A 23796-nucleotide genomic window follows, 5' to 3' on the forward strand; every position below is an offset into this window, starting at 1 on the left:
TGCATCACTCTCGCATACAGCATCTCCTTGTGTAAAGTGCGCCGAATGGTTGAACGATGCACAGTGACTCCATCTGCTGCAAGATGATGTTGTAGGTCTTTGGTGCTGGTCTGTGGATTGACTCTGACTGTTCTCACCATTCGTCGCTTCTGTCTATCCGAAATCTTTTTGGTCTGCCACTTCGAGCCTTAACTTGAACTGAGCCTGTGGTCTTCCATTTCCTCAATATGTTCCTAACTGTGGAAACAGACAGCTTAAATCTCTGGGACAGCTTTCTGTATCCTTCCCCTAAACCATGATGGTGAACAATCTTTGTCTTCAGGTCATTTGAGAGTTGTTTTGTGACCCCCATGTTGCTACTCTTCAGAGAAAATACACACTTTCTGTAAATCCAATAAACTTCATTTCACTTCTCAAATATCACTGTGTGTGTCTCCTATATGATATATTTAACTGACATTTTTTATCGTAACAACCAACGATTTATACGGGAAAATAATGACTATTAACAAGATTGCCCAAACTTTTGCATCCCACTGTATGTACAACATTCTCAAATAAAATAAATAACATACATAACAACAACACATAGTTTATATGAATTCCCATATTATAAAAATAGTATATCTAAGTTTTGAGTCTGAACCTGAAACAAGATATTATGGAATCTAATGAAATATGTCTTCAATGATTATCTCATGAGTACTAAACTATATAAATAAAAGGTTCCTAGTATTTGTGGTTTATAGTGTACCTTTCTTGCATCACAATAAAATCAAGTCAATGCAAGTCAGCTATGGCTGTTAGGATACCATCATTTTATGCACTAAAAGTTTTTTTTTAAACACAGGACTGTTATTGCTAGAGATATTTTGTCAGTGTTAAAAAGAAATGAAAGGCCCACTCATTTACACAGATCAGCCACAACATTAAAATCACTGACAGGTGAAGCGAGTAACATTGATCACTATCACTCACTATCAATTATCTTGTTACAATGGCACCTGCCAAGTGATGAGATATATTAGGCAGTAAATGAAGTCACTTCTTACACCCTGCCACACCGCAATATTGTTCAGGAATGATCTGAAGAACATGAACAAAAAAGTTCAAGGGGTTGACTTAGCCTCCAAATTCCCCAAATCGTAACCCGATCAAGCATCTGTGGGATGTTAAGGAAAAACAAGTATGATCCACGAAGGCCCCATGACACAAATTACAGCATTTAAAAGATCTGCTACTAACATCTTTGTGACAGACACCACAGAGCACACTCAGAGGTATTTTAATTTTGTGGATGATCGGTGAATAACATCCTTGTAAAATACACATTAACAAAAAATGACAATGTTAATAGTGAATGAAAACAGTGAGTATGTGGGTTTCTTTTTAAAATTTCTTCAAGCTATTCTGAATTAAAAAGCAATACAAATGATCTAGCTGCCCTTCAGGTGAACTCTGCCTATCTGTAGCACTTACAGATTAGCTGGCAGGTGTAAGAGGAGACATAACTACATGCCCGGCTGGTATAATTTAATAGACAGTCTACAGACAGACATACTAGAAGCCAAGAATCTGGACTTGTTCCATCTCCCATACACTAGTTGGCAGTGGTCCTTGTATGGGACTGCAGTAGGGACACCCATAGGGGGTTCTTGAGATAAGGAGTCTGGAAATGTAGCCCTGTCGGAATCCCTATGTACCGACAGAGGGCTTTGCCCGGTTAGGAATTTCCTACTTTTTCTATGTCCCAAAAGTGCTCCCCAAAAGACATGGCATGGAACTGAAAGCATTCCCGGGTGAGGCATATAAGGCAGCCCACTGCCTAACGTTACTAAGTCAGAGTCAGGAGGCAGAGGGCAACACTCAGTGGGAGGTAGTAAGAATGAAGAATTGTTTATTTCCCTTATAATTGTGGCTATAATTGGAGAGGTAACCCATGTAAAAAGTGTTAAGTGTAAATAAATACCTTTTAATTTTATTCCTAAAACGTGCGGTATATTGCAGTGTCTTGGATTTGGGGCTCACTAGCGAGCCCTTGCGCTCACAACTGACATAGTTGGCAGGATTTTCTGGCCATTCAGTTAGCATAAACTTGCAATTTAAAATTTATCGTGGCCAGAATCCAGACCAGTAAACCCACACCCCCAGCGCAACTCCTCGCACCAAAATTGGGACGAAAATCAGGCAGGAAGGCCAGCCACAGGAAAAAATGATAGATGGGCAGTGGACCCCAGGTCACCGTCCAGGGGTACATGGAATCCAATAGACAGCTGACCAATGCACTGACACCAAGATTGTGATCCGTAAGGGCTGGATGACTTCCTCATAGGTGGGACTCTGGATGGCCTTTTCGACATGAAGGATAGTGAGATATGTACCATCAGAGGACCACAGTACCTCCCAAAGAGTCAAATCAACCTATGTTAGCCCATCTGTTGTATTTTACAACTCCCCAGAACAAAGGCTATTAGGTGGTGAATGATTCTAGCAACACCGACAAACTCATCTTTCAGTAATCAAACTGCTGATCTGCAGGGATTTTCAAACACAAACATCTCTAGAGTTTACAGAGAATGGTCTGAAAAAAGAAAAACAACCAGTGAGCAGCAGTTATCTGAGTGAAAATGCCTTGTTGATGTCAGAGATCAGAACAGAATGAGCAGACTGGTTCAAGCTGAGAGAAAGGGAGCAGTGATTAAAGTAACCACTTGTTACAACCAAGATATACAGAAGAGCATCTCTGAATGCACAATACGTCAAACTTTGAAGCAGATGGGCTACAGCAGCAGGAGACCACACTGGGTGCAACTCCTGTCAGCTAAGAGCAGGAAACTTAGACCACAATTCACACAGGAACAGAAGAATGGAAAAACATTGTCTGGTCTGACGAATCTTAATATCTGCTGCAACACTTGGACGGTAGGGTAAGAGTTTGGTGTCAACAACATGAAAATATGGATTTATTTTGCCTTGTATCAATGGTTCAGGCGTTCAGGTGTTGGTGGCATAATGGTGTGAGAAATGGCACACTTTGGTCCCCTTAGTACCAACTGGGCATCATTTAAATGCCACAGCCTACCTGAGTATTGTTGCGGACCATGTAAATCCCTTTAGGACTGCAATGTACCCATTTCTCGATGTCTACTTAAAGCACGATAATGCCCATGTCACAAAGATCAAATCATCTCAGACTGGTTCCTTGAACATGACAATGAGATCACTATACTCAAATGGCCTCCACAGTCACTAGATCTCAACCCAATAGAGCACCTTTGAAATGAGGTGGAATGGAAGATTCATATCATGGATGTACAGCTGACAAATCTGCAACATATTGATATGATGCATGATGCTATCATATCAAAATTAACCAAAATCCCTGAGCAATGTCTCCATCAACTTGTTGAATCTATGCCACAAAGAATTACAGCAGTTCTAAAGGCAAAAGGGAGTCCAACCCGATACTAGCAAGGTGTACCCACTAAAGTGGCAGGTGAATATACAGAAATGTTTGGGCACCCTTGCTTAAAATGTCTGTTACTGTGAATAGTAAAACAGAGTAGAAGATGAACTGATCACCAAAAGGCATAAAGATGTCACATTTCTTTAATATTTTAAACAAGATTAAAGCTTTACTTCCATCATCACAGGTCGAAAATAGCAAAAAAAAAAAAAAAAAATTAAAAGGACCTGAAGCAAATGTTTGGGCACTTGACATGGTCAGTAACAAGGTTATTATAGTTTTGCCTTTTTATATTAGTTTTTATTTCTATATATATATATATTCTATATATTTAGTTTTAGTTTTACTCCATTGTGTATTTTTAGTTTATATTTTTTATTTCACAAAGACGTTTCCGTTTTATTTTTATATCTATTAGTTTCAGTTTTAGTAATTATGGAATGGAGTTTAGTTTTTTCAGTTTTTTTTTTTTTAGTTTACACACACACACACACACACACACACATATATATATACAGAAGTTTATATTGTGCAAAGCCCCTGATCTTTACGTTCGTTTTGTGTGTGTGTGTGTGTGTGTGTGTGTGTGTGTGTGTGTGTGTGTGTGTGTGTGTGTGTGTGTGTGTGTGTGTGTGTGTGTATATATATATATACTGCTCAAAAGAATTAAAGGAACACTTTTTAATCAGAGTATAGCATAAAAAGTCAATGAAACTTATGCGATATTAATCTGGTCAGTTAAGTAGCAGAGGGGGTTGTTAATCAGTTTCAGCTGCTGTGGTGTTAATGAAATTAACAACAGATGCACTAGAGGGGCAACAATGAGATGACCCCCAAAACAGGAATGGTTTAACAGGTGGAGGCCACTGACATTTTCCCTCCTCATCTTTTCTGACTGTTTCTTCACTAGTTTTGCATTTGGCTACAGTCAGTGTCACTACTGGTAGCATGAGGCGATACCTGGACCCTACAGAGGTTGCACAGGTAGTCCAACTTCTCCAGGATGGCACATCAATACGTGTCATTGCCAGAAGGTTAGCTGTGTCTCCCTGCACAGTCTCAAGGGCATGGAGGAGATTCTGGGAGACAAGCAGTTACTCTAGGAGAGCTGGAGAGGGCCATAGAAGGTCCATAACCCATCAGCAGGACCAGTATCTGCTCCTTTGGGCAAGGAGGAACAGGATGAGCACTGCCAGAGCCCTACAAAATGACCTCCAGCAGGCCACTGGTGTGAATGTCTCTGACCAAACAACCAGAAAGACTTCATGAGGGTGACCCAAGGACCCCATGTCCTCTAATGGGCCCTGAGCTCACTGCCCAGCAGCATGCAGCTCGATTGGCATTCGCCATAGAATACCAGAATTGGCAGATGCACCACTGGTGCCCTGTGCTTTTTACAGATGAGAGCAGGTTCACCCTGAGCACGTGACAGAAGTGAAAGGGTCTGGAGAAGCCATGGAGAACATTATGCTGCCTGTAACATCATTCAGCATGAGCAGTTTGGTGGTGGGTTAATGATTGTCTGGGGAGGCATATCCATGGAGGGTCACACAGACCTCTACAGGCTTGACAAAGGCACCTTGGCTGCCATTAGGTATCAGGATGAAATCCTTGGACCCACTGTCAGACCCTATGCTGGTACAGTGGCTCCTGGTGCACGACAATTCCTGGCCTCAGGTGGTGAGAGTATGCAGACAGTTCCTGGAGGATGAAGGAATTGATACCATTGACTGGCCACCACACTTTCATGACCTAAATCCAATAGAACACCTCTGGGACATTATGTTTTGGTCCATCCAATGCCACCAGGTTGCACCTCAGACTGTCCAGGAGCTTAGTGATGCCCTGGTCCTGATCTGGGAGGAGATCCCTCACAACACCATCTGTCATCTCATTAGAAGCATGCACCGATGTTGTCAGGCATGTATACAAGAACACAGGGGCCATACAAAGTGCTGCGTACAATTTTGAGTTGCTGCAATTAAATTTTGGCAAAATGGACTAGCCTGCCACATAATTTTTTCACTCTGATTTTTGGGTCGTCTTTGAATACAGGGCTCTGTAGGTTGATCATTTTCATTTCCATCAAACGATGTGGCATCCTTTCGTTCCTAACACATTACTCAGTCTATATCAGTATAGATATCCAGGAGGATTTCTTTTTCCCATTGAGATCTGATGTGTTTTCAAAGTGTTCCTTTAATTTTTGAGCAGTTTATATATATATATATATATATATATATATATATATATATATACACACACATATACATACATACATACATACATACACACACACATACTGTGGAAGAAAAATTACACTTACGGGTCATATAGTAATTTAGGGTAAAGTGTTTTGATATGCTTTCCACATTAACTTCCTTGGCATTGGATCCTAGTGTCACTTAGACTGTAAAAGCAGTGCTAAAAGCATCACTCGGGCAACTGTATAGGCAAGTCTCACATAAGCAGTAGTCCCAAGGATTACTCAGGCTGTGGAAGTGCCAACAGCGTTAATGGAAATGATATAGACGTGTCGTCATGCGTAAGCGACAGGCTCGAGTGTTACCCAGGTAAAGTATAGACAAATCTTTTCCTAGCCTTACAATGGTGTCCGTAACAAATATTTTTCAGCATCCCAGGTGTTGCACACTCTTGACAATGATATGAGCAGTGATGAAGTGAATCTATGTTCAGGTAGTGACATTGAAACTGACAGTGAAATTAAAAGTGATTCTGATAAATCCTTAAGTGATGCTCGTGTCGATGGCACATGTCCTGTGTATTGTTCAAAAACTGATCGGTCTGAAAAGAAAATCCACAAAGAATCACTCTTATATTGTCTTGACTGTGACACTGGATTGTGTAGTTCACTGTACTTCAAGATATACCACACAAACACATTTTGACAGTATAAACGGTATTAGCATTATTTTTATTATTATTATTATCATTCATAATAATTATTTGTATAATTATACTTTCTACAATTTAGATTTTGCACTTTTAGTGTTTTGCATGTTTTACAGTTAAAACGATCAGATTTAATAAATATGTAATTTTTCAAGCCAGAAAATCCAATTGTTTTTACAGGTTTTTTAGAGAAAAAAATGTGACGCTAAGTAGGTTAAAATATAGCATTTATCTTAAATAAATAGCATAAAGTGTTAATAAATGTCATAAACCTGTTCAGACATATCAGGAAACGAGGTAAAGGTCAAGACAAAGATATAACCCACACAATGTACTGAAAGATGACTAAGAGAAGACTAAGAAATCAGCAGATGGCCTGTAAACAACCAGAATAGACAGTTGTTACATGCACACAAATTTCAAGGGTGGTGGCTCAAACCAAAGGGTACAAGAAGAACCAGAATATAATAAAATAGACTTTTATTTTATGCAAGTCATTTGGGTATAAACCAATGAACCAACCAGAGTAAAATGTATGCACTGATTGACAACATATGTCATTTCAATAGTATATAAAATACATATATAATCATGAATGTACACATTTGGACAGCTTAAAGGATCAGGTAATTAATGGCACCCCTGGAATTTTCCCTGAAAATGCACCATTTCTCTCAAAAAATTGTTGCAATTATAAATGTTTTGGTATACACGTTTATTTCCTTTATGTGCGTTGGAACAACACAAAAAAACAGAGAAAAAAAGCCAAATCTGACATCATGTCACACAGAACTCAAAAACCGGGCTGGACAAAATTATTGGCACCCTCAACTTAATTTTTTATTTGGTTGCACGCCCTTTGGAAAAATTAACTGAAGTCAAGCACTTCCTATAACCATCAACAAGCTTGTTACATCTCTCAACTGGAATTTCCAACCACTCTTCTTTTGCAAACTGCTCAAGGTCTCTCAGATTTGAAGGGCGCCTTCTCCCAACAGCAATTTTGAGATCTTTCCATAAGTGTTTAATGAGATTCAGATCCGGACTCATTGCTGGCCACTTCAGAACTCTCCAGCGCTTTGTCTTCAACCATTTCTGGGTGCTTTTAGAGGTATGTTTGGGATCATTGTCCTGCTGGAACACCCATGACCTCTGACGCAGACCAAGCTTTCTGACACTGTGCACTACATTGCACCCCAATATCTTTTGGTAGTCTTCACATTTCATGATGCCTTGCACACACACACAGTCAAGGCATCCAGTGCCAGAGGCAGCAAAACATTCCCAAAACATCTTAGTACCTCCACACCATGTTTGACTGTAGGTATTGTGTTCTTTCTTCATAGGCCTTATTCAGTTTTCTGTAAACAGTAGAATGATGAGCTTTACCAAAAAGCTCTACCTTGGTCTCATCTGTCCACAAGACGTTCGCCCAGAAGGATTTTGACTTCCTCAAGTACATTTTGGCAAACTCCAGTCTGGTTTTTTTATGTTTCTATATCAGCAGTGGGGCCCTCCTGGCCCTCCTGCCATAGCATTTCATTTCGTTCAGATGTCGACGGATGGTTCGAGCTGACTCTGTTGCACTCTGAGTCTGCAGAACAGCTTAAATATGTTTTGAAGTTGATTGGGGCTGTTTATCCACCATTCGGACTATCCTTCGTTGCAGTCTTTTATCAATTTTTCTCTTCTGTCCACGTCTAGGGAGATTAGCTACAGTGCCATGTGTTGTGAACTTCTTGATTATGTTGCGCACAGTAGACAAAGGAACATGACGATCTCTGGAGATGGACTTGTAGCCTTGAGATTGTTGATATTTTTCCACAATTTTTGTTCTCAAGTACTCAGACGTCTCTGCTCTTCTTTCTGCTCTCCATGCTTAGTGTGGCACACTCAAACACACAACAGAAAGGTTGAGTCAACTTTTCTCCATTTTAACTGGCTTCAGGTGTGATTGATATATTGCCAGCACCTGTTTCTTGCCACAGGAGAGTTCAAACGAGCATCAAATGCTTGAAATAAAACGATTTACCCACAATTCTGAAAAGGTGCCAATAATTTTGTCCTGCCCATTTTTGGAGTTCTGTGCGACACGATGTCAGATTTGGCTTTTTTTTTCTCTGTTTTTTTGTGTTGTTCCAATGCACATAAAGGAAATAAACATGTGTATACCAAAACATTTATAATTGCAACAATTTTCTGGGAGAAATGGTGCATTTTCTGGGAAAATTGTAATTTCCTGCTGGATCACGGGATGGTGATGTTTACCAACACCTTGTCTCTACCTCCCACCAGAAGATTGACATCACTTCCTGGACACCTGGACCTGCCTCTTTCTGCCAGACTTCTTTATCACCGTATGTTGAATTGATAATTTTTCAGACTCACATCTGTGAAGACATTACTTTTCATTCTTAACGTGCTTTGTTTCCAATTATATGGGGTTTGCCAAATGGTGCTCCAACTCTTTATGATTGTTTGTGGCTTCTCTTACAGTGGTGTAGTTGGTGGGATTCACAAACTTTGCTAAATAACAAAGCAACAGGACAAAGGGGCCATCATTCAAGCCACAGTGGAAATCCAGGCATTGAAAGTCCAGCTGCAGGTATGTAATTAGGCACATACTGTTCTTTGATGGGAATGATTGTTGGGACTGTCCCAGATATTGACCGATATGGCAAGTGTGTGAATACTTGGTAAACATCCTCCCTCATTTTCTCTCCCAGCTGCTCTGTTGGCAGTAACATAACACCACGGTTGACCTCATTTCCTTGAGAATGGCCAAATGTAAAAACACTGCACAGGAACTGGTAGAGGTGTATGTGCCTGACAGTATCACTAAAGAAGTCCTCATGAATCAAACAACACCTTTCACCTTTGAGGCATTCAAGGAAGTTGCCAAGTTACTCTACATTAAGCACCTAAAAACTATCAGTGCATCATCCTCAAACTGACAGTCTAGTGGAGTTCTTCAATCAAATGCTCAAGAAAATGCTTCACAAGGTAGTCAGTGAGGATGGAGGGAGCTAGGATTAGTTACTATCCCTCAAGCTTTTTGCTTACTGGAAGGTCCCTCAAGCTTCTACAGGTGCATCACCTTTTGAGTTACTGTATATGCTGAAGAGGAATGGGATGAGAAGGCCCTCCCCCAACATTCTAGAATATACTAAGCAGTTATGTAAAAGATCTGAAAAAATTCAACCAATTCTAAAAGAACATATGGAGTGTGATCACTCAGAAAGGTTCACTATTACGACCACTGCACGACCCTGTGGGAGTTTCAGCTTGGATCTCAAGTGATTGTTTTAATTCTCACTTCTCATTCTTATGAAACTAAAGGAGAGGAAGAGGCTAATTGATTATTTGGTGAAACAGCCAAGCCATCACCCAGCTAAACATGTTTACCACTTATACGTGTTGAAATTGTGGAAGGACAGAGGCCTTGGCTATTGCCCATTTGAGATACTACTACTTCCTGGGCTGTGAATTGCAGAGGGTGGCTCTTCACAAGGAGTCAAATACTCATTTAACTGAGTGGTTATTGGATCTGCAACCTTTTTGAGGTAGTCGGCTCTTGGCTTCAAGTCTTTCGTCGTCGACCCTGTATCCTGTGTTCAAGGTCTCATGGTTCGGAACACCTGACTTGACAGCTCTGGGCTGAAGGGGGTTAGCTCCTGTCATACACATGCACATTGGGCTTGTGTGATGGTAACTTCCCACCAGTACACAGGATGGCACTGTTTACTAGAACCTTGTCTCTACCTTCTTCTGCAGACTAGAAGATAAACAGCTTTACCACCCTTGATGTCACTTTTAAAACTTTTAAGACTTTTAATTAATTTAAAACCTGTATTTTTTGTTCAAATTATACAGAGTTTGCCTACAGGTGACCAAACTCTTTTGATTTTCTGTGGTTTCTCTTACAATATATACATCCATACAGACAAACACACACACACAAATATTGGAGATTATATTACAATGGAATTTGCACATAGTGTGGTCTTTCATCACATACTGTACAGTTGACAAAGCTATCTAAGGAATGTAAATCCTTTTTTTTTGTTTGTTTTTGTCAGCATAAACACATACACAACCACAAAATAATGTACAATTTTTAATCTAATTTTTAAATAAATCAAATGAATCAAAATAATTGATTCAATTATAAGTAGTTCAAAAGAACTGAATTAATGAAGTGAACTGAAATGCCCTTCAAGTTTGACATTTTTGAGAGAGAGATCAGAGCTACAAGTGTTTTAGATGGTAGCAGCTCATTGCCAGAGATATCAAGGCCATGTGCTTTTCTCCCCACGTGGGGGACGCTCTCCCATCAGAGCTGAACACAATCAGATACAGTGCCAACGTTTGATGTTGGAGCGTACCCATCTTCCGATTGGTCAGAATTACATTTTTAAAATTTTTTTTTATTGAATTTAAAGTTTGTCCTGTTTCACTACTACTTAGGCAGAGCCATGGGGCACAGCTAGATATCAATAACCTCAGTTTGAAAAAGTGAAAGTTCAGGCAGGAGAAGGAACTACACATTTAATTATTATTTAATTATTATTAGTAAACAACAGACATGGCGCCGACTGTTGAGGCACGCCGTCAGCCGCTCTGGCTTTTTTTCTCGTTAGTCCTGCTTTTTTCTCGGCTTACCTGCTCCGGTAGTGCTCTTCCTGACTTGATGATTCATTATGATCGCCTCACCCTTCTGGCTCTTCGAACAAGTGTGGGGGTTTCTCAACATCTGACCCCTGAGTTCAGTCAAACCTTTGGCCGACTGTTTGAGGAAGTCCCAGCCTTCCTCATCACTGCCCACGGTTTAGCCGGTCGCAGATGGAAACGCCGCCGCTGGGGGAAGCGCAGAGGCACCAGGGCTCAGCTCCGAGCTTCCCAGATCCTCTCTAGGAACAACTCTCCTGGCTCCCAACATGAGGTAATGCTGCCGAAATGCTACTTGCCCTCGGACGCTCCGGTGTACCTCCCTGCCTCGCTCTGTCACCGCCGCCGGGGGGTGAATTTTAACAACCTACGCCGCATCATGACAATGTCAGCCGCCATGGCTGGTGCGTTTCTGGTAACGTCGTCCCAGCCGGTTCGTTTCGCGCTGATAAATGCCAGATCGGTCGTGAACAAAACGTTCATCCTGAAAGACTTTTTTCATTCCAATGGCCTGGATTTTTTATGTACCGCTGAAACCTGGATTTTACCAGGCGAGACGCTCCCACTCACTCAAGTTTTGCCCCCGGGATGTTCCTTTATCAACACGGCGAGAGCGCAGCGCCGCGCCGCGGCGGGGGCTTATTGACCTTATTTAAATCAGATTTTATTTGCAACCGCCCTTCCCTTCCTCTTTCATTTTCATTTTCCCCTTCAACTTTTGAGCTCAGTATGTTTGAACTAGTTTGCTCTCCACCGCTGCTGTGCACACTCATCTATCGCCCCCCAAAATATAATAAGGACTTTTTAGATGAATTTGCAGCTTTCCTGGCTGATATTACCTGCAGATATGATCGCTTCCTTTGTTTGGGCGATTTTAATACCCATGTTTGCTGTCCCGTTAAACCTTTAGCAAAAAACTTTCTGGACATTATTGATTCCTTTGGTCTCTCTCAACTAGTGAACGGACCAACACATGGACAGGTTCACACACTGGACCTGGTTCTTTCTCGCGGTCTCAGAATCAGTGACTTGGACATTCTGCCTCCCAGCTTTTTAGATCACTCGCCTGTTCTGTTTAATTTCGATTTGGTCTCAGTTGAGCATGGTAAATCCACCACCACCCATCTTCCCGTGTCATCCCCCCTTCTGCTGCTGAAGATTTTGCAGCTGCTTTTTCACTAATCTCCACTTCATGTGAATCCACAGATGCTGATGTTTTATTGCAAACCCTCCATACTTCCTGCTGTTCTGTGATGGATGTTGTAGCCCCACTCAAACGGAGACAATCCAAAGTCAAGTATGATCCATGGCTAAACGAACAAACTCGCTCCATCAGGCAAAACTGTAGGAGGTTAGAACGTAAATGGAGGAAAGATAGTCTCACTGTTACCTTCGCCTGCATGAGAGACGCGTGGTCCCAATACCAGAGAGCAGTCAGAGGTGCAAGGAACCATTTTTTCGCTGACATTATCTCAAAAAACTCTAGCAATCAACGTGTCTTATACAAAACACTAAATGCTGTTCTCTCTCCAGCTGTAACTATTTTCTCTTCTGCCTCCACTGCTCTTTGTAATCCGATCCTCACGTTTTTTTTTGGATAAGGTTACGAACATTAGATCCCAGATCTCCATTTCTTCTTCTGGCTCTTTTGATTTAGCTGCTCCTGTACACGGCTCCCTTACCAGCTTTGAATCCATTTCGCTCCCCCATCTGGAAAAAATCGTCGCCCAAATGAAGTCTTCGGGCTCTCCGGACGATTTGGTGCCGTCCAGACTGCTGAAAGACGTGTTTCCTGCGATTCGATACAATGTCCTAAAGATCATAACTAGTAGTTTATCCTCGGCTATAGTTCATCTTGCTTTCAAACATGCAGTTGTACATCCAATCGTGAAAAAACCTGATCTTGACCCAATCTCCAAACTACCTTTCTTGTCAAAAATACTCGAAAAAGTAGTTTATGAGCAAATAACTCATCACCTGCAGGACCATCAGGTAATGGACCTTTTTCAGTCAGGCTTTAGGCCCCAACACAGCACAGAAACCGCGCATGTACGTGTCCTAAATGACATCCTTTTGGCATTGGACTCAGGACTCCACGTGATTATGGTTCTTCTCGACTTATCTGCTGCCTTCGACACAATCGACCACGATATCATGATCTCCCGACTCGAATCCTGGGCTGGTGTATCTGGCTTAGCCCTCGACTGGTTCAGGTCATATTTCTGCAACAGGACTCTCAGAGTCATGCTAGACGATTTTTCATCTGAATCAGTCCCACTCACATGTGGGGTCCCCCAGGGTTCCATTTTAGGGCCACTACTTTTTCAATTTACATTCTGCCTTTAGGTGCAATTTTTAGAAAACATGCAATTTCATATCACCTATATGCTGACGACTGCCAAATTTATTTCTCCCTCAAGCCAACTGACTCCACCAAACCTCTCTTCGACTGCCTATCTGACATTAAGGACTGGCTGGTTGTAAACTTCCTTCACCTGAATGATTCAAAAACCGAGGTCATTGTTTTTAGTCCCGACTGCAAACAGACCCCACCCATTGGTCTCGACTCTCTTCCCATTCCAGTAACTTTGTCTGTCTCCAATCTTGGAATCAAAATAGATACGGTCCGGAAAATAGATGCTCAAGTCAACAGCACAGTAAAATCCTGCTTTTTCCATCTCAGGCGAATCGCCAAACTCAAGCCTATTCTGTCTAACCACCTCCTGGAATCAGTAATCCATGCATTCATTATGTCCTGGCTTGACTACTCTAATTCCTGCCTATATGGTATCAGTAAAGCCACTCTTTCTAGACTCCAACTGGCTCAAAATGCGGCTGCAAGGCTTCTAACTGGAAGCAGCAGAAGCCAACACATTACACCGATTTTAAAAACCCTACACTGGCTGCCGGTTAGATTCAGAATCGATTTTAAGATACTCCTCCTAACATATAAAGCATTAAACAGTCTAGACCCCGCCTATTTGGGTGTCTTGCTCCATCGTCACAATCCTCTTTGTGTTCTTAGATCCGCAGATCAGTTGCTCCTAACCATTCCCAAGGCACGTTTTAAAGCTTGTGGTGAAAGGGCTTTCTCCGTCTGTGCACCCAGGCTCTGGAACTCCCTACCCTTAGTGGTTAGGCATGCCGCTTCAGTCGCCACATTCAAATCACGGCTAAAAACGCACTTCTTCACATTGGCTTTTAATTCTTAACCTGTCTCATTTCCACTTGCTTTTACTATTTCTCTATTTTATTGGGTCCCCTGACCTGTTTTTAGTATCTTTGTTTTAATTCTCTCTTAATGTTTGTTTTTGATATTTTGCTTTTATTCCGGTTTGTTTTAACTGTACAGCGCTTCGGTCAGTTGTAATGCTGTGTTTTTAAGCACTCAACAAATAAGAATGATATGGTATGGTAATTATGCATTTTCAGATAATATGTCCAAATTGGCAAGAGAGAGAAGGAAAGGCCATGTTATATCATTTCTATCACAAATCCTGGACCAATGGGTGCTGGCAACTCATTTGGTACATGTAATCCTGTTTCACCATGACTAGACCAATGGGGCAGAATGGCAAAGCCACAATTCAGTTAAGATTCTGCTTCATACCAATAGGGGAGTTTATGACCTTCCTGTGGGGGTGACGTCTATGCTCATGTCCAAACAGAGTCAATTTTGCCAAACCAGTTCAATGTATGAACCCAAACCCCCTGCCATAAATTTTACATCCAGAGTCAGTACTTAACAGTAATACTCTGGGTGTGATACAGCAGTTCTTATTCACAAAGTAAAATATGCCTCCTGAAACACTAATACAAACAAAAACCTATTTTTAAAAGACATAATATGCACAATCATCCATCCATTTTCCATCCTGCTGAATCCGAACAAAGGGTCACGGGGGTCTGCTGGAGCCAATCCCAGCACACACAGGGCACAAGGCAGGAACCAAACTCAACGCAGGAAGAACCTGGGAAGCGAACCCAGGTCTCCTCACTGCGAGGCAGCAGTGCTACCACTGCGCCACCATGCCGCCCTATGTACAATCATAACAATTCAATATATCACAAATACACAACAGCCAAAGAACATTAAAACAAGTGAACTTTGTATATTTGAGGCCGGGGAGTGGGTCCTTTAGTGGATTATCGACTTCGTTTTACAGAGTGCATTTTTGCAAGTACTGATTTTCGGGTTTCCAAATTTTTTGCTTCTGTCATGTGTTTATGATTATTGTATGAAGGATTAAATTTGTTTGTTTTGTTTGACCTCTTTAAGCAAACTTTCTCCCTTTCTCCTATTTATTGTACTTTTTTTACTTTGTTTTTTGATTATCTTTCTTTATTGTGAAGATTTTTTGTGCAGTTGTTTCTGAAGGGATTTTTTTTTTTTTTTTTATAGTTTTCCTTCCTCATTAGAGCCATTTAATACACACTTCAGATGTTTATAGTTTTTTTTTCTTTTTTAAACTTTGAAAGCCTTTTTCGGGGCCAGGACAGGCTGAAGCCTTCTAGTACAGTTTGTAGTCAGGATCCCTAAGGTGAGGCCAATAGGCAGGCTAGGGCAGGCCCTGGCTTGATTCATAGGTCTTTCAAATGTCTCAAACCTTTCCAACCATTTTCAACTACACATATCACAACAATGGATATCTACGAAGATCCGATACATATACCAGTCACTTGTCTCTTGTTATCCCTCATACTAAGGATAAAACTAAGCGGGATAGGGTTTTTGCAGTTACTCCACCTCATCTGTGGAATTCTTTACCCATTTACATTAAGCAGTCACCCTCAATTGAACTGTTTAAAACCAGACTGAAGACACATTTCTACTCTCTAGCTTTCCATGACCTTCAGTTATACTGATGGTTCCTTCCTCTTAGCCATTTCTTTTTGTTTAAATTAACTGCTGGTTTGTATTGTGTTTTACTGTATTTCATTCTGTTTATTTTATTTATATTTATTGTATATTTTATTGGAAAGCTCTCTGGTTACATCATTACTGATGTTGTTTTAAATCTGCTCCATAAATAAATTGACAATAGACCATTGAGAATTGCTAAGCTTTCTGCTGTCTTTATTACTAGGGTGTTGTACCGTGTTAGCCGTTATGAATGTAAAGAAAAGCCAAGCAAAATGACACCTTTTTATAAAAGGTGTCATTTTGCTTGGCTTTTCTCTGCTGTCTTTATGAATATCTAAAGTTGTCCTAATACTATAAATCATCAGGTAACTATTTTTATATTATACGTTTATCATCTTGTCATGGGTCTAATTGTAATAAAAGGATTATAAGTTCTGTTTTAACATTCTGTACCATTTTTCTAACAAAATATAATTTTAAAGTTAATTTTGAAATATGAAATACAAAGTATGTAAATTAATTTTGATAAATCATCTTGGGTAAGGGGTAATGCTATTTTACTATTAATAAAGTAGACGTAATAATATTTTATATTTTTAACAATGCATATGAAAACATTATGAAAAATGTACTTTCCCAAGTTAAATTAACACTAGTACTGCATGGCAGTTTGCTTAATTAATGGAGGAGTTCTCTTAAAAGAAGAAATTCATTGGGAAAAAATCTGCAGCCACAGGCCTTAGGAGTAAACTTGAAATCCTTAGTCTAGACTTTGTATAATACTACTCTCAATTTTTCTTAATTTTTGCTAAATATTTAATGAAACCACTGCATGCAAATATACATTCAGGAGCTTATAAGTGGTGGCTACAGGCTGGAGTGGTGGCCCTGTGGCTAAAGGATCTAAGCTGTTAACTCGAAGGTCGCTGGTTCAAATCCCAATAGTGACAAAAGGAATGCTACTCCATTGGACCCTCGAGCAAGGCCCTTAACTTGTAATTGCTCCAGGGGCACTGTACAAATAGCTGACCCCGTGCTCTGCCCCTAAAACTATGAATAACTTGGGTTATATGAAAAAGAGAATTTCCCCTCAGGGATTAACACTAGAATCCCTGAAACGTACAAAAAAACTCGTAATCCCAGCCCATCTTAAATTCCTTTGCACCTCTCCATCAGCATCTTTTGTTTTGTAAAATGTCAAAAAGTTCTCCCAGCTCAAACCAAGGCTCCTTATCTGCGTGTGAGGTGCCTGGAGTTGCATAGGGTAAATATACAGTATATTATTATTTGGAATGCATTTATTTTATGCGTGTTCCATGTCTACAAAGATCTGGGGAAGTGCAGGATGAAAGGAAATGGAGGCAAGAAATGCTGAACACATACCTAAAGCTGAAACTTTTTCCATGTTATACTAATAGTAATGTGAATTGTATTCAATCTGCAGACTTTACTCCAAATATCAAATAAACATGTGCACTTTTATTCAAGAATATAAACAAAGAAAAAAAAAATCATTCAATTTACATGTTGCTGTCAATGACTTAACAATAAAATTACCAGAGCCTACAAGAAAATTCGTAAATCCAGCCCACATTAAATCCGTTCACACCTCTCCATCAGCATCTTTTGTCCTGTAAATGTGCCGATTAAGAGAAGCAGCAAGCAGTCTGCTATAACATCCCCCCACCATCGCAGAACTTTCACAAACTTCTCTTAGTTCATGCCTTGTTTGATTATCTGGGAGTGAACTGCTGGAGTTCAAGAGTGGAAATAATAGATCGTTATTTATTTCATGTGTGTTCCGTTTCTACAGTAATCTATGTAAACACGTTGTTAAAACAGAAACTGTTTCATATTTTAGTAATAAATGTTACAAAATATAGGTATAAACTATAGAACGTGTGAAGCCTTTAGTCCAAAGATCAAGTAAACACTTTCACAAAAGGTACAAGGACGATGACGATATAACAGCTTCTGTGGTGTAGCAGTAAGATTTGCCGACTTATAATCAAGAGACCCCGGTTCGATCCCGACTGTCTCCTATCTTTACTGTTTTTGAGGAGTGAACTGCTCTTATTGTTATTATACAGTACACATATGCATTTGGTTTGCGTCTGTAACAGACCGTGTACATTTATAGTACTGTACTTGTAAAAAAGTTAAATTTTTCACTTTTATTCTCTCAGTCACGATACATAATACCGCCCTAGGGATCTGATGCTGCTAGTTTTTATTTGAAACTGGGAATAACTATAGATGTGATTGGAGTTTTGGGGCAACAGAACTGGACATTCTCTGATCTGGAGGGATAAAAGCTGACACACAAATGCTGGTGAATCAGCCTTCTTCGTATCTCACCATCACTTTATTTTTTTTGTGCAGTTTTATTGAGTGTTCCTGCTCACACAGAATTAGTATGCACCCTATGGTTCATGATGTCCAAAAAAAACAACACACAAACGTAGGTATATATTATATTTGCAATTATTCATTTTATGACCTTTTATGAGGTCAGTTCATCACTATATGCAATCAAAGTCAAATGTTAACAGTTCACACACACGCAAGGACAGTCCTTCCTAGATTTACGACATGTGTACCTGTTGCAATGCGCACACTTCCCTCTATGCTGTGGTTTCTACACACCTGTAATTTAGAGACAATATATGTGACATTTTGAAGAAATCATTTTATGAACTGAATAGTACCAATCAGAAAACATCATTTTATCTGAAAACGAACAGCGTCAGATCGGGTGTGAATTTACGCTGGCACTGTTACTTTGACTCAGATCAGGAGAGGCTGGGTGTTAGAGCATGATCGTGATTGAGAGAATAAAACTGAAAAAAAGCTAACTTTTACATGTACCATTAATTTATACCCAATGTCCCATATATTTGTCTCTTTCTTTTTTTTTCCCTCTGTGCTGCAAGAACCGTCCTTCTTACATTAACGACATGTGTACCTGTTGCAATGCGCACATTTTTCTCTATGCTGTGGTTTCTATTACATTGAAACAGCCTTGTTTATTAACAATTTGTGAATGACTAGTGCTATTATCCCTTTCCATTACACAGATCAAGAAGTGCATGAATAGAATGAGCATGCCTACCCCATGTCGTCTGTGCCTTCTTAAAGACACAGCATTTTCTTTTCAATAAAGTCTGCATAAAGCAATTTCAGCCACACTGTCATGCAGATTTTAATCTGTTAATGTTTAACAGATTTTAATTCTGGTTTAACACTAGACTCCCTGAAGCCTGCAAAAATGTTTGTAATGCCAGGCCACCTTAATTTTACTCTCACTTCCTCATCACTGCAACTTCTTTAATAGGTTTGACCACAGTAACCCACTCTCACCTCGGAGTACTGCATCCTCCAACCATCCTTCTGCTGATACCAGCATAGGTGAGACATCCCCACCCACAATTACAGCAGCCCATGTGAGCAGAGAGCTGAAAAGACTTCGTGCCAGCAAAGCAGCGGGTCCAGATGGTGTATCGCCACGACTGCTGAAGGCATGTGCGTTGGAACTGGGGAGTCCTCTACAGCGCATCTTCAACCTGAGCCTGGAACAGGGGAGAGTTCCAAGGCTTTGGAAAACATCTTGCATCACCCCTGTCCCAAAGGTATCACGTCCTAGTGAGCTGAATGACTTCCGGCCTGTTGCTCTGACGTCACATCTGATGAAGACCATGGAGCGGCTGCTGCTTAACCACCTGAGGCCACAGGTCCGCCACGCCCTCGACCCTCTGCAGTTCGCATACCAGGAGAAGGTGGGACGGAGGATGCCATCATCTATATGCTACACCGATCCCTCTCCCACCTGGACAGAGGCTGTGGTGCTGTAAGAATTATGTTTTTGGACTTCTCTAGCACCTTCAACACCATCCAACCTCTGCTCCTTAGAGACAAGCTGACTGAGATGGGAGTAGACTCACACCTGGTGGCATGGATTGTGGACTATCTTACAGACAGACCTCAATATGTGCGTCTTGGGAACTGCAGGTCTGACATTGTGTTCAGCAATACAGGGGCACCGAAGGGGACTGTACTTTCTCCAGTCCTGTTCAATCTATATACATCAGACTTCCAATATGACTCGGAGTCCTGCCACGTGCAAAAGTTCGCTGATGACACTGCTATTGTGGGCTGCATCAGGTGTGGGCAGGAGGAGGAGTACAGAAAGTTAATCAAAGACTTTGTTAAATGGTGCGACTCAAACCACTTACACCTTAACACCAACAAGACCAAGGAGCTGGTGGTGGATTTTAGGAGGCCTAGGCCCCTCATGGACCCTGTGATCATCAGAGGTGACTGTGTGCAGAGGGTGCAGACCTTTAAATATCTGGGAGTGCAGCTGGATGACAAATTGGACTGGACTGCCAAAACTGATGCTCTATGTAAGAAAGGTCAGAGCAGACTATACTTTCTGAGAAGGTTGGCATCCTTCAACATCTGCAGTAAGATGCTGCAGATGTTCTACCAGACGGTTGTGTAAGTGCCCTCTTCTACGCGGTGGTGTGCTGGGGTGGCAGCATAAAGATGAAAGACGCCTCATGCCTGGACAAACTTGTTAAGAAGGCAGGCTGTATTGTAGGATTAAAGTTGGACAGTTTAACATCTGTGGCAGAGCGACGGGCACTAAGCAAACTCCTGTCAATCATGAATAATCCACTGCATCCACTTAACAGCATCATTTCCAGGCAGAGGAGTAGCTTCAGTGACAGACTTTTGTCACTGTCCTGCTCCACTGACAAACTGAAGAGATCGTTCCTCCCCCACACTATGCGACTCTTCAATTCCACCCGGGGGAGTAAATGCCAACATTAATTTTATTTTAATTTAAAATTTTTTTTTTTTTTATTACTATTTAATTTAATATTGTTTCTTTGTATCAGTATACTGCTGCAGGATTATGTGAATTTCCCCTTGGGATTAATAAAGTATCTATCTGTCTAACTGTGCACCAATATCGCTTCTGTTTTGCAAATATGACAATTAAAATACATACATTTCATGTGTGTTCCATGTCGACAATGATCTGTGTAAATGCAGGATGACAGGAAATGTGAGGCAAGAAATGTTGAACACATAACTAAAACAGAAAATGCTTTCATATGTTAAGTAATTTGACAAAATGTTAACGTGAAGTGTGTAATGTGTGAAGACTGAAGTCCAAATATCAAATAAACATTATTACAAAAGGTATAACAAAACAAGTGTGCTTTTTATTCAAGAATACAACCGAAGAAAAAGAAACTGTTCAATTTACATGTATCTGTCAATGTCTGCAAACTGAAGCCCAAATATCAATTGATTTGAGTAAAGACATTTGCATACATGTTGTGTTTGCATCTTTCAAGGTGGAAACGTGAAAGTTTCACAAATATCTGCTTTGCTGGTGCAGGGGTAAGTTGCTACTTTTTATCAGAAAACTTCTCCCTCAGTCTGCCCTAACCAAGCCTAAAAGTCATGTTATTATGTCAATTAACATGATTGAACGACCAAAAACATCTTGATAAACAACTGCCATATAATTCCATTATTTTCAAAGGTATTGTACATGGAACCATTTTAATCTTATGTATATTATTGCTTGTTTCTGAGCTCATTCAATTACTCAAGGTTCTATTGTACACTGGCTACCAACGTAGAATGCTATGACAAAGGTTTAAGACTTACCTCCTTGCTGTAAAACGTTGAGGCACTTACTACAAAGTGAGAGATGAAAGGATAATCATCCAGTTTTAAAGTGATAACCTGATCAAGACAAAAGCATAAAATAAATTGTGTTATTTTCTAATGTTCGTAAAACTAATTAACAAATGAATATCCAAGAAAAATATGATCATGAATGTTTTACACTACCATTCAAAAGTTTGGAAACACCTAGAAATTGTCTTGTTTTTGATACAAATGTATACTTTCATTTATCAAGATACCATTAAATCGAATTAAAAATGCATTACTTATGATACTAATGGCTATTACTGATTTAAATTGTATTATTCACATATGACTGCAAATCTCCATTTTCAGCAACCATTTCTTTGGTGTACTAATGGTCACCTCCCTTCGCTAATCCTTAATTAGTCATTTTAAATGTTAATTGGTTATTAGGGAAACCTTTGCAATTGCATTAGCACCACTAAAACCGGATTTTATGCTCATTTCAGTTGCAAGACACTGGCATTCCTAAAATTCAGTACTGGGTACAAAAATGGCCAAAATGAAACCACTTTCGGAAGAAACAAGTTAGTCTATTGCTTTTTTTTTGGCTGAATTAAAGTTATTTCATGTGACAGATTGGCAAGAAATTGAAGATTTCATTCAAAGGTGTTTATTACTGTCTTGTGAGGAGATGGCAATTTGGATCTAACCAGGTTAGAAAAGGAAGGGAAAGCTTAGATTAATAAGAGGTTAAGGACATCGGAGTCTGTATTCTGAGAAATAAATGCAACACAAGTGCTCAACTGGGTTCTTTACTAAATACACACCAAATACCATTGTCATCTGCAAAAGTAAAAAGACCATTATGGGGCGCTGGCCTTAATCATAATTGAAATTCCATCCATTCATTTTCCAACCCGCTGAATTCGAACACAGGGTCACGGGGGTCTGCCATAACTGAAATTGACAAATAAAAAGAAAAATGTTTAAATAGCCAAAAGAACAAAGGCACTGGACCAAAGATGCCTGAAAAAGGCCAGCATCAGTCAGATGAACTACTGATAGCCATGAGCAACACTAGTAATGTCTTGCATGTATTTAATGATATCTTGATTAAAAAGAAGTTATTAATTTCTTTCAAACACATGAAAATATCTGGGAGATTCCAAACTTTCAAAAGCTAGTTTAATTATTCACTTCCTTTAATGGAACCAAGTTGGCCTGTGGTGAAACAAGCGCAAATGTCAGAGCTGGGATCCCCCATCTTGAAACAAGCACTAATATCAGACAAGTGCATGTTGGATCTCCCCAGTAGTGAAATAAACATGAATAATGGAGCTGGGTTGGCCCATGCTGAAACAAGCATGAATGTCACAGCTGGGGTCCATGTGGAGAAATGAGCATACATTTCAGTTTGACTCCATGGGAAAATTAGTGTAAATGTCAAAGTGGAGGAGGAGTCTTTGTGAAATGGACAGAGATACAAACAGAGATAAAATTCACTAAGAATCCTAGATTCTATAGGCAACCAAAGTCAATGCATTCGCAACCCACTACAACCTACTCGCGGACACAATAACAGCAACCTGCAAGTCATCGGTGGCAGCCCGTGACCCAGACCCAGTGATCTGAGCAATTTGAAGCATGAGGAAAGATTAAAAAAAATACCGGGTATCAAACCCATGTGAGTAGTAGAGTGCTAATAAACATTTCAAATGACAAAGAAGTGCATCCATATATAAAAACAGTTTTACAAGGTACCATAACATTTTTATTTATGTGTGCTAACAACATACAACACATCATCACTCACAGCATCAGGTTTAGTAAACAGAACTACTTTAACTTCAACCTTCCATCTTTAATACCTAAAATAGCTACCTTGCATTAAACTTCTGTGTTCCTTAACCCGAAAAATTTCAGAATACATTCATCCTAACCTAGTAGCAACAAATTCTACGCCAAATGTGGATATAGGAGGAAACAAGGCTATTGTTAACACCTTTAGTCTTTTATCTCGTTTTACAAATTTAAATTATGTCTGCTATTAAAACGTTCCCTTCTCATACTCTTGCAAACATGGGAAATAGCATAGTGCAATCTTATTTGAGAGAGTGCACTCTCAAAACAGTCTCTAAGCTGTGCCTTCACTACTATGATCAGATTCTTTATGAATATGTGTCATTTTTTAAACAAATAAATAAAGCACATT

At 40.1% G+C, this 23796-nt stretch overlaps 1 protein-coding gene across 3 annotated transcripts in view; it reads right to left on the reverse strand.

Annotated features, from left to right (window-relative positions):
• Positions 1-23796, reverse strand: part of pgap1 (post-GPI attachment to proteins inositol deacylase 1) — a 348101-nt gene that overhangs the window by 178888 nt on the left and 145417 nt on the right. For all 3 annotated transcript variants that reach the window (XM_039755984.1, XM_039755983.1, XM_039755985.1), the window contains one exon: positions 21597-21674. In XM_039755984.1, the coding sequence (XP_039611918.1) occupies positions 21597-21674 (78 nt within the window). The remainder of the gene's footprint in view (positions 1-21596; positions 21675-23796) is intronic.

The sequence above is a fragment of the Polypterus senegalus genome, chromosome 6 (assembly GCF_016835505.1).
Source record: "Polypterus senegalus isolate Bchr_013 chromosome 6, ASM1683550v1, whole genome shotgun sequence".
Lineage (NCBI taxonomy): Eukaryota > Metazoa > Chordata > Cladistia > Polypteriformes > Polypteridae > Polypterus > Polypterus senegalus.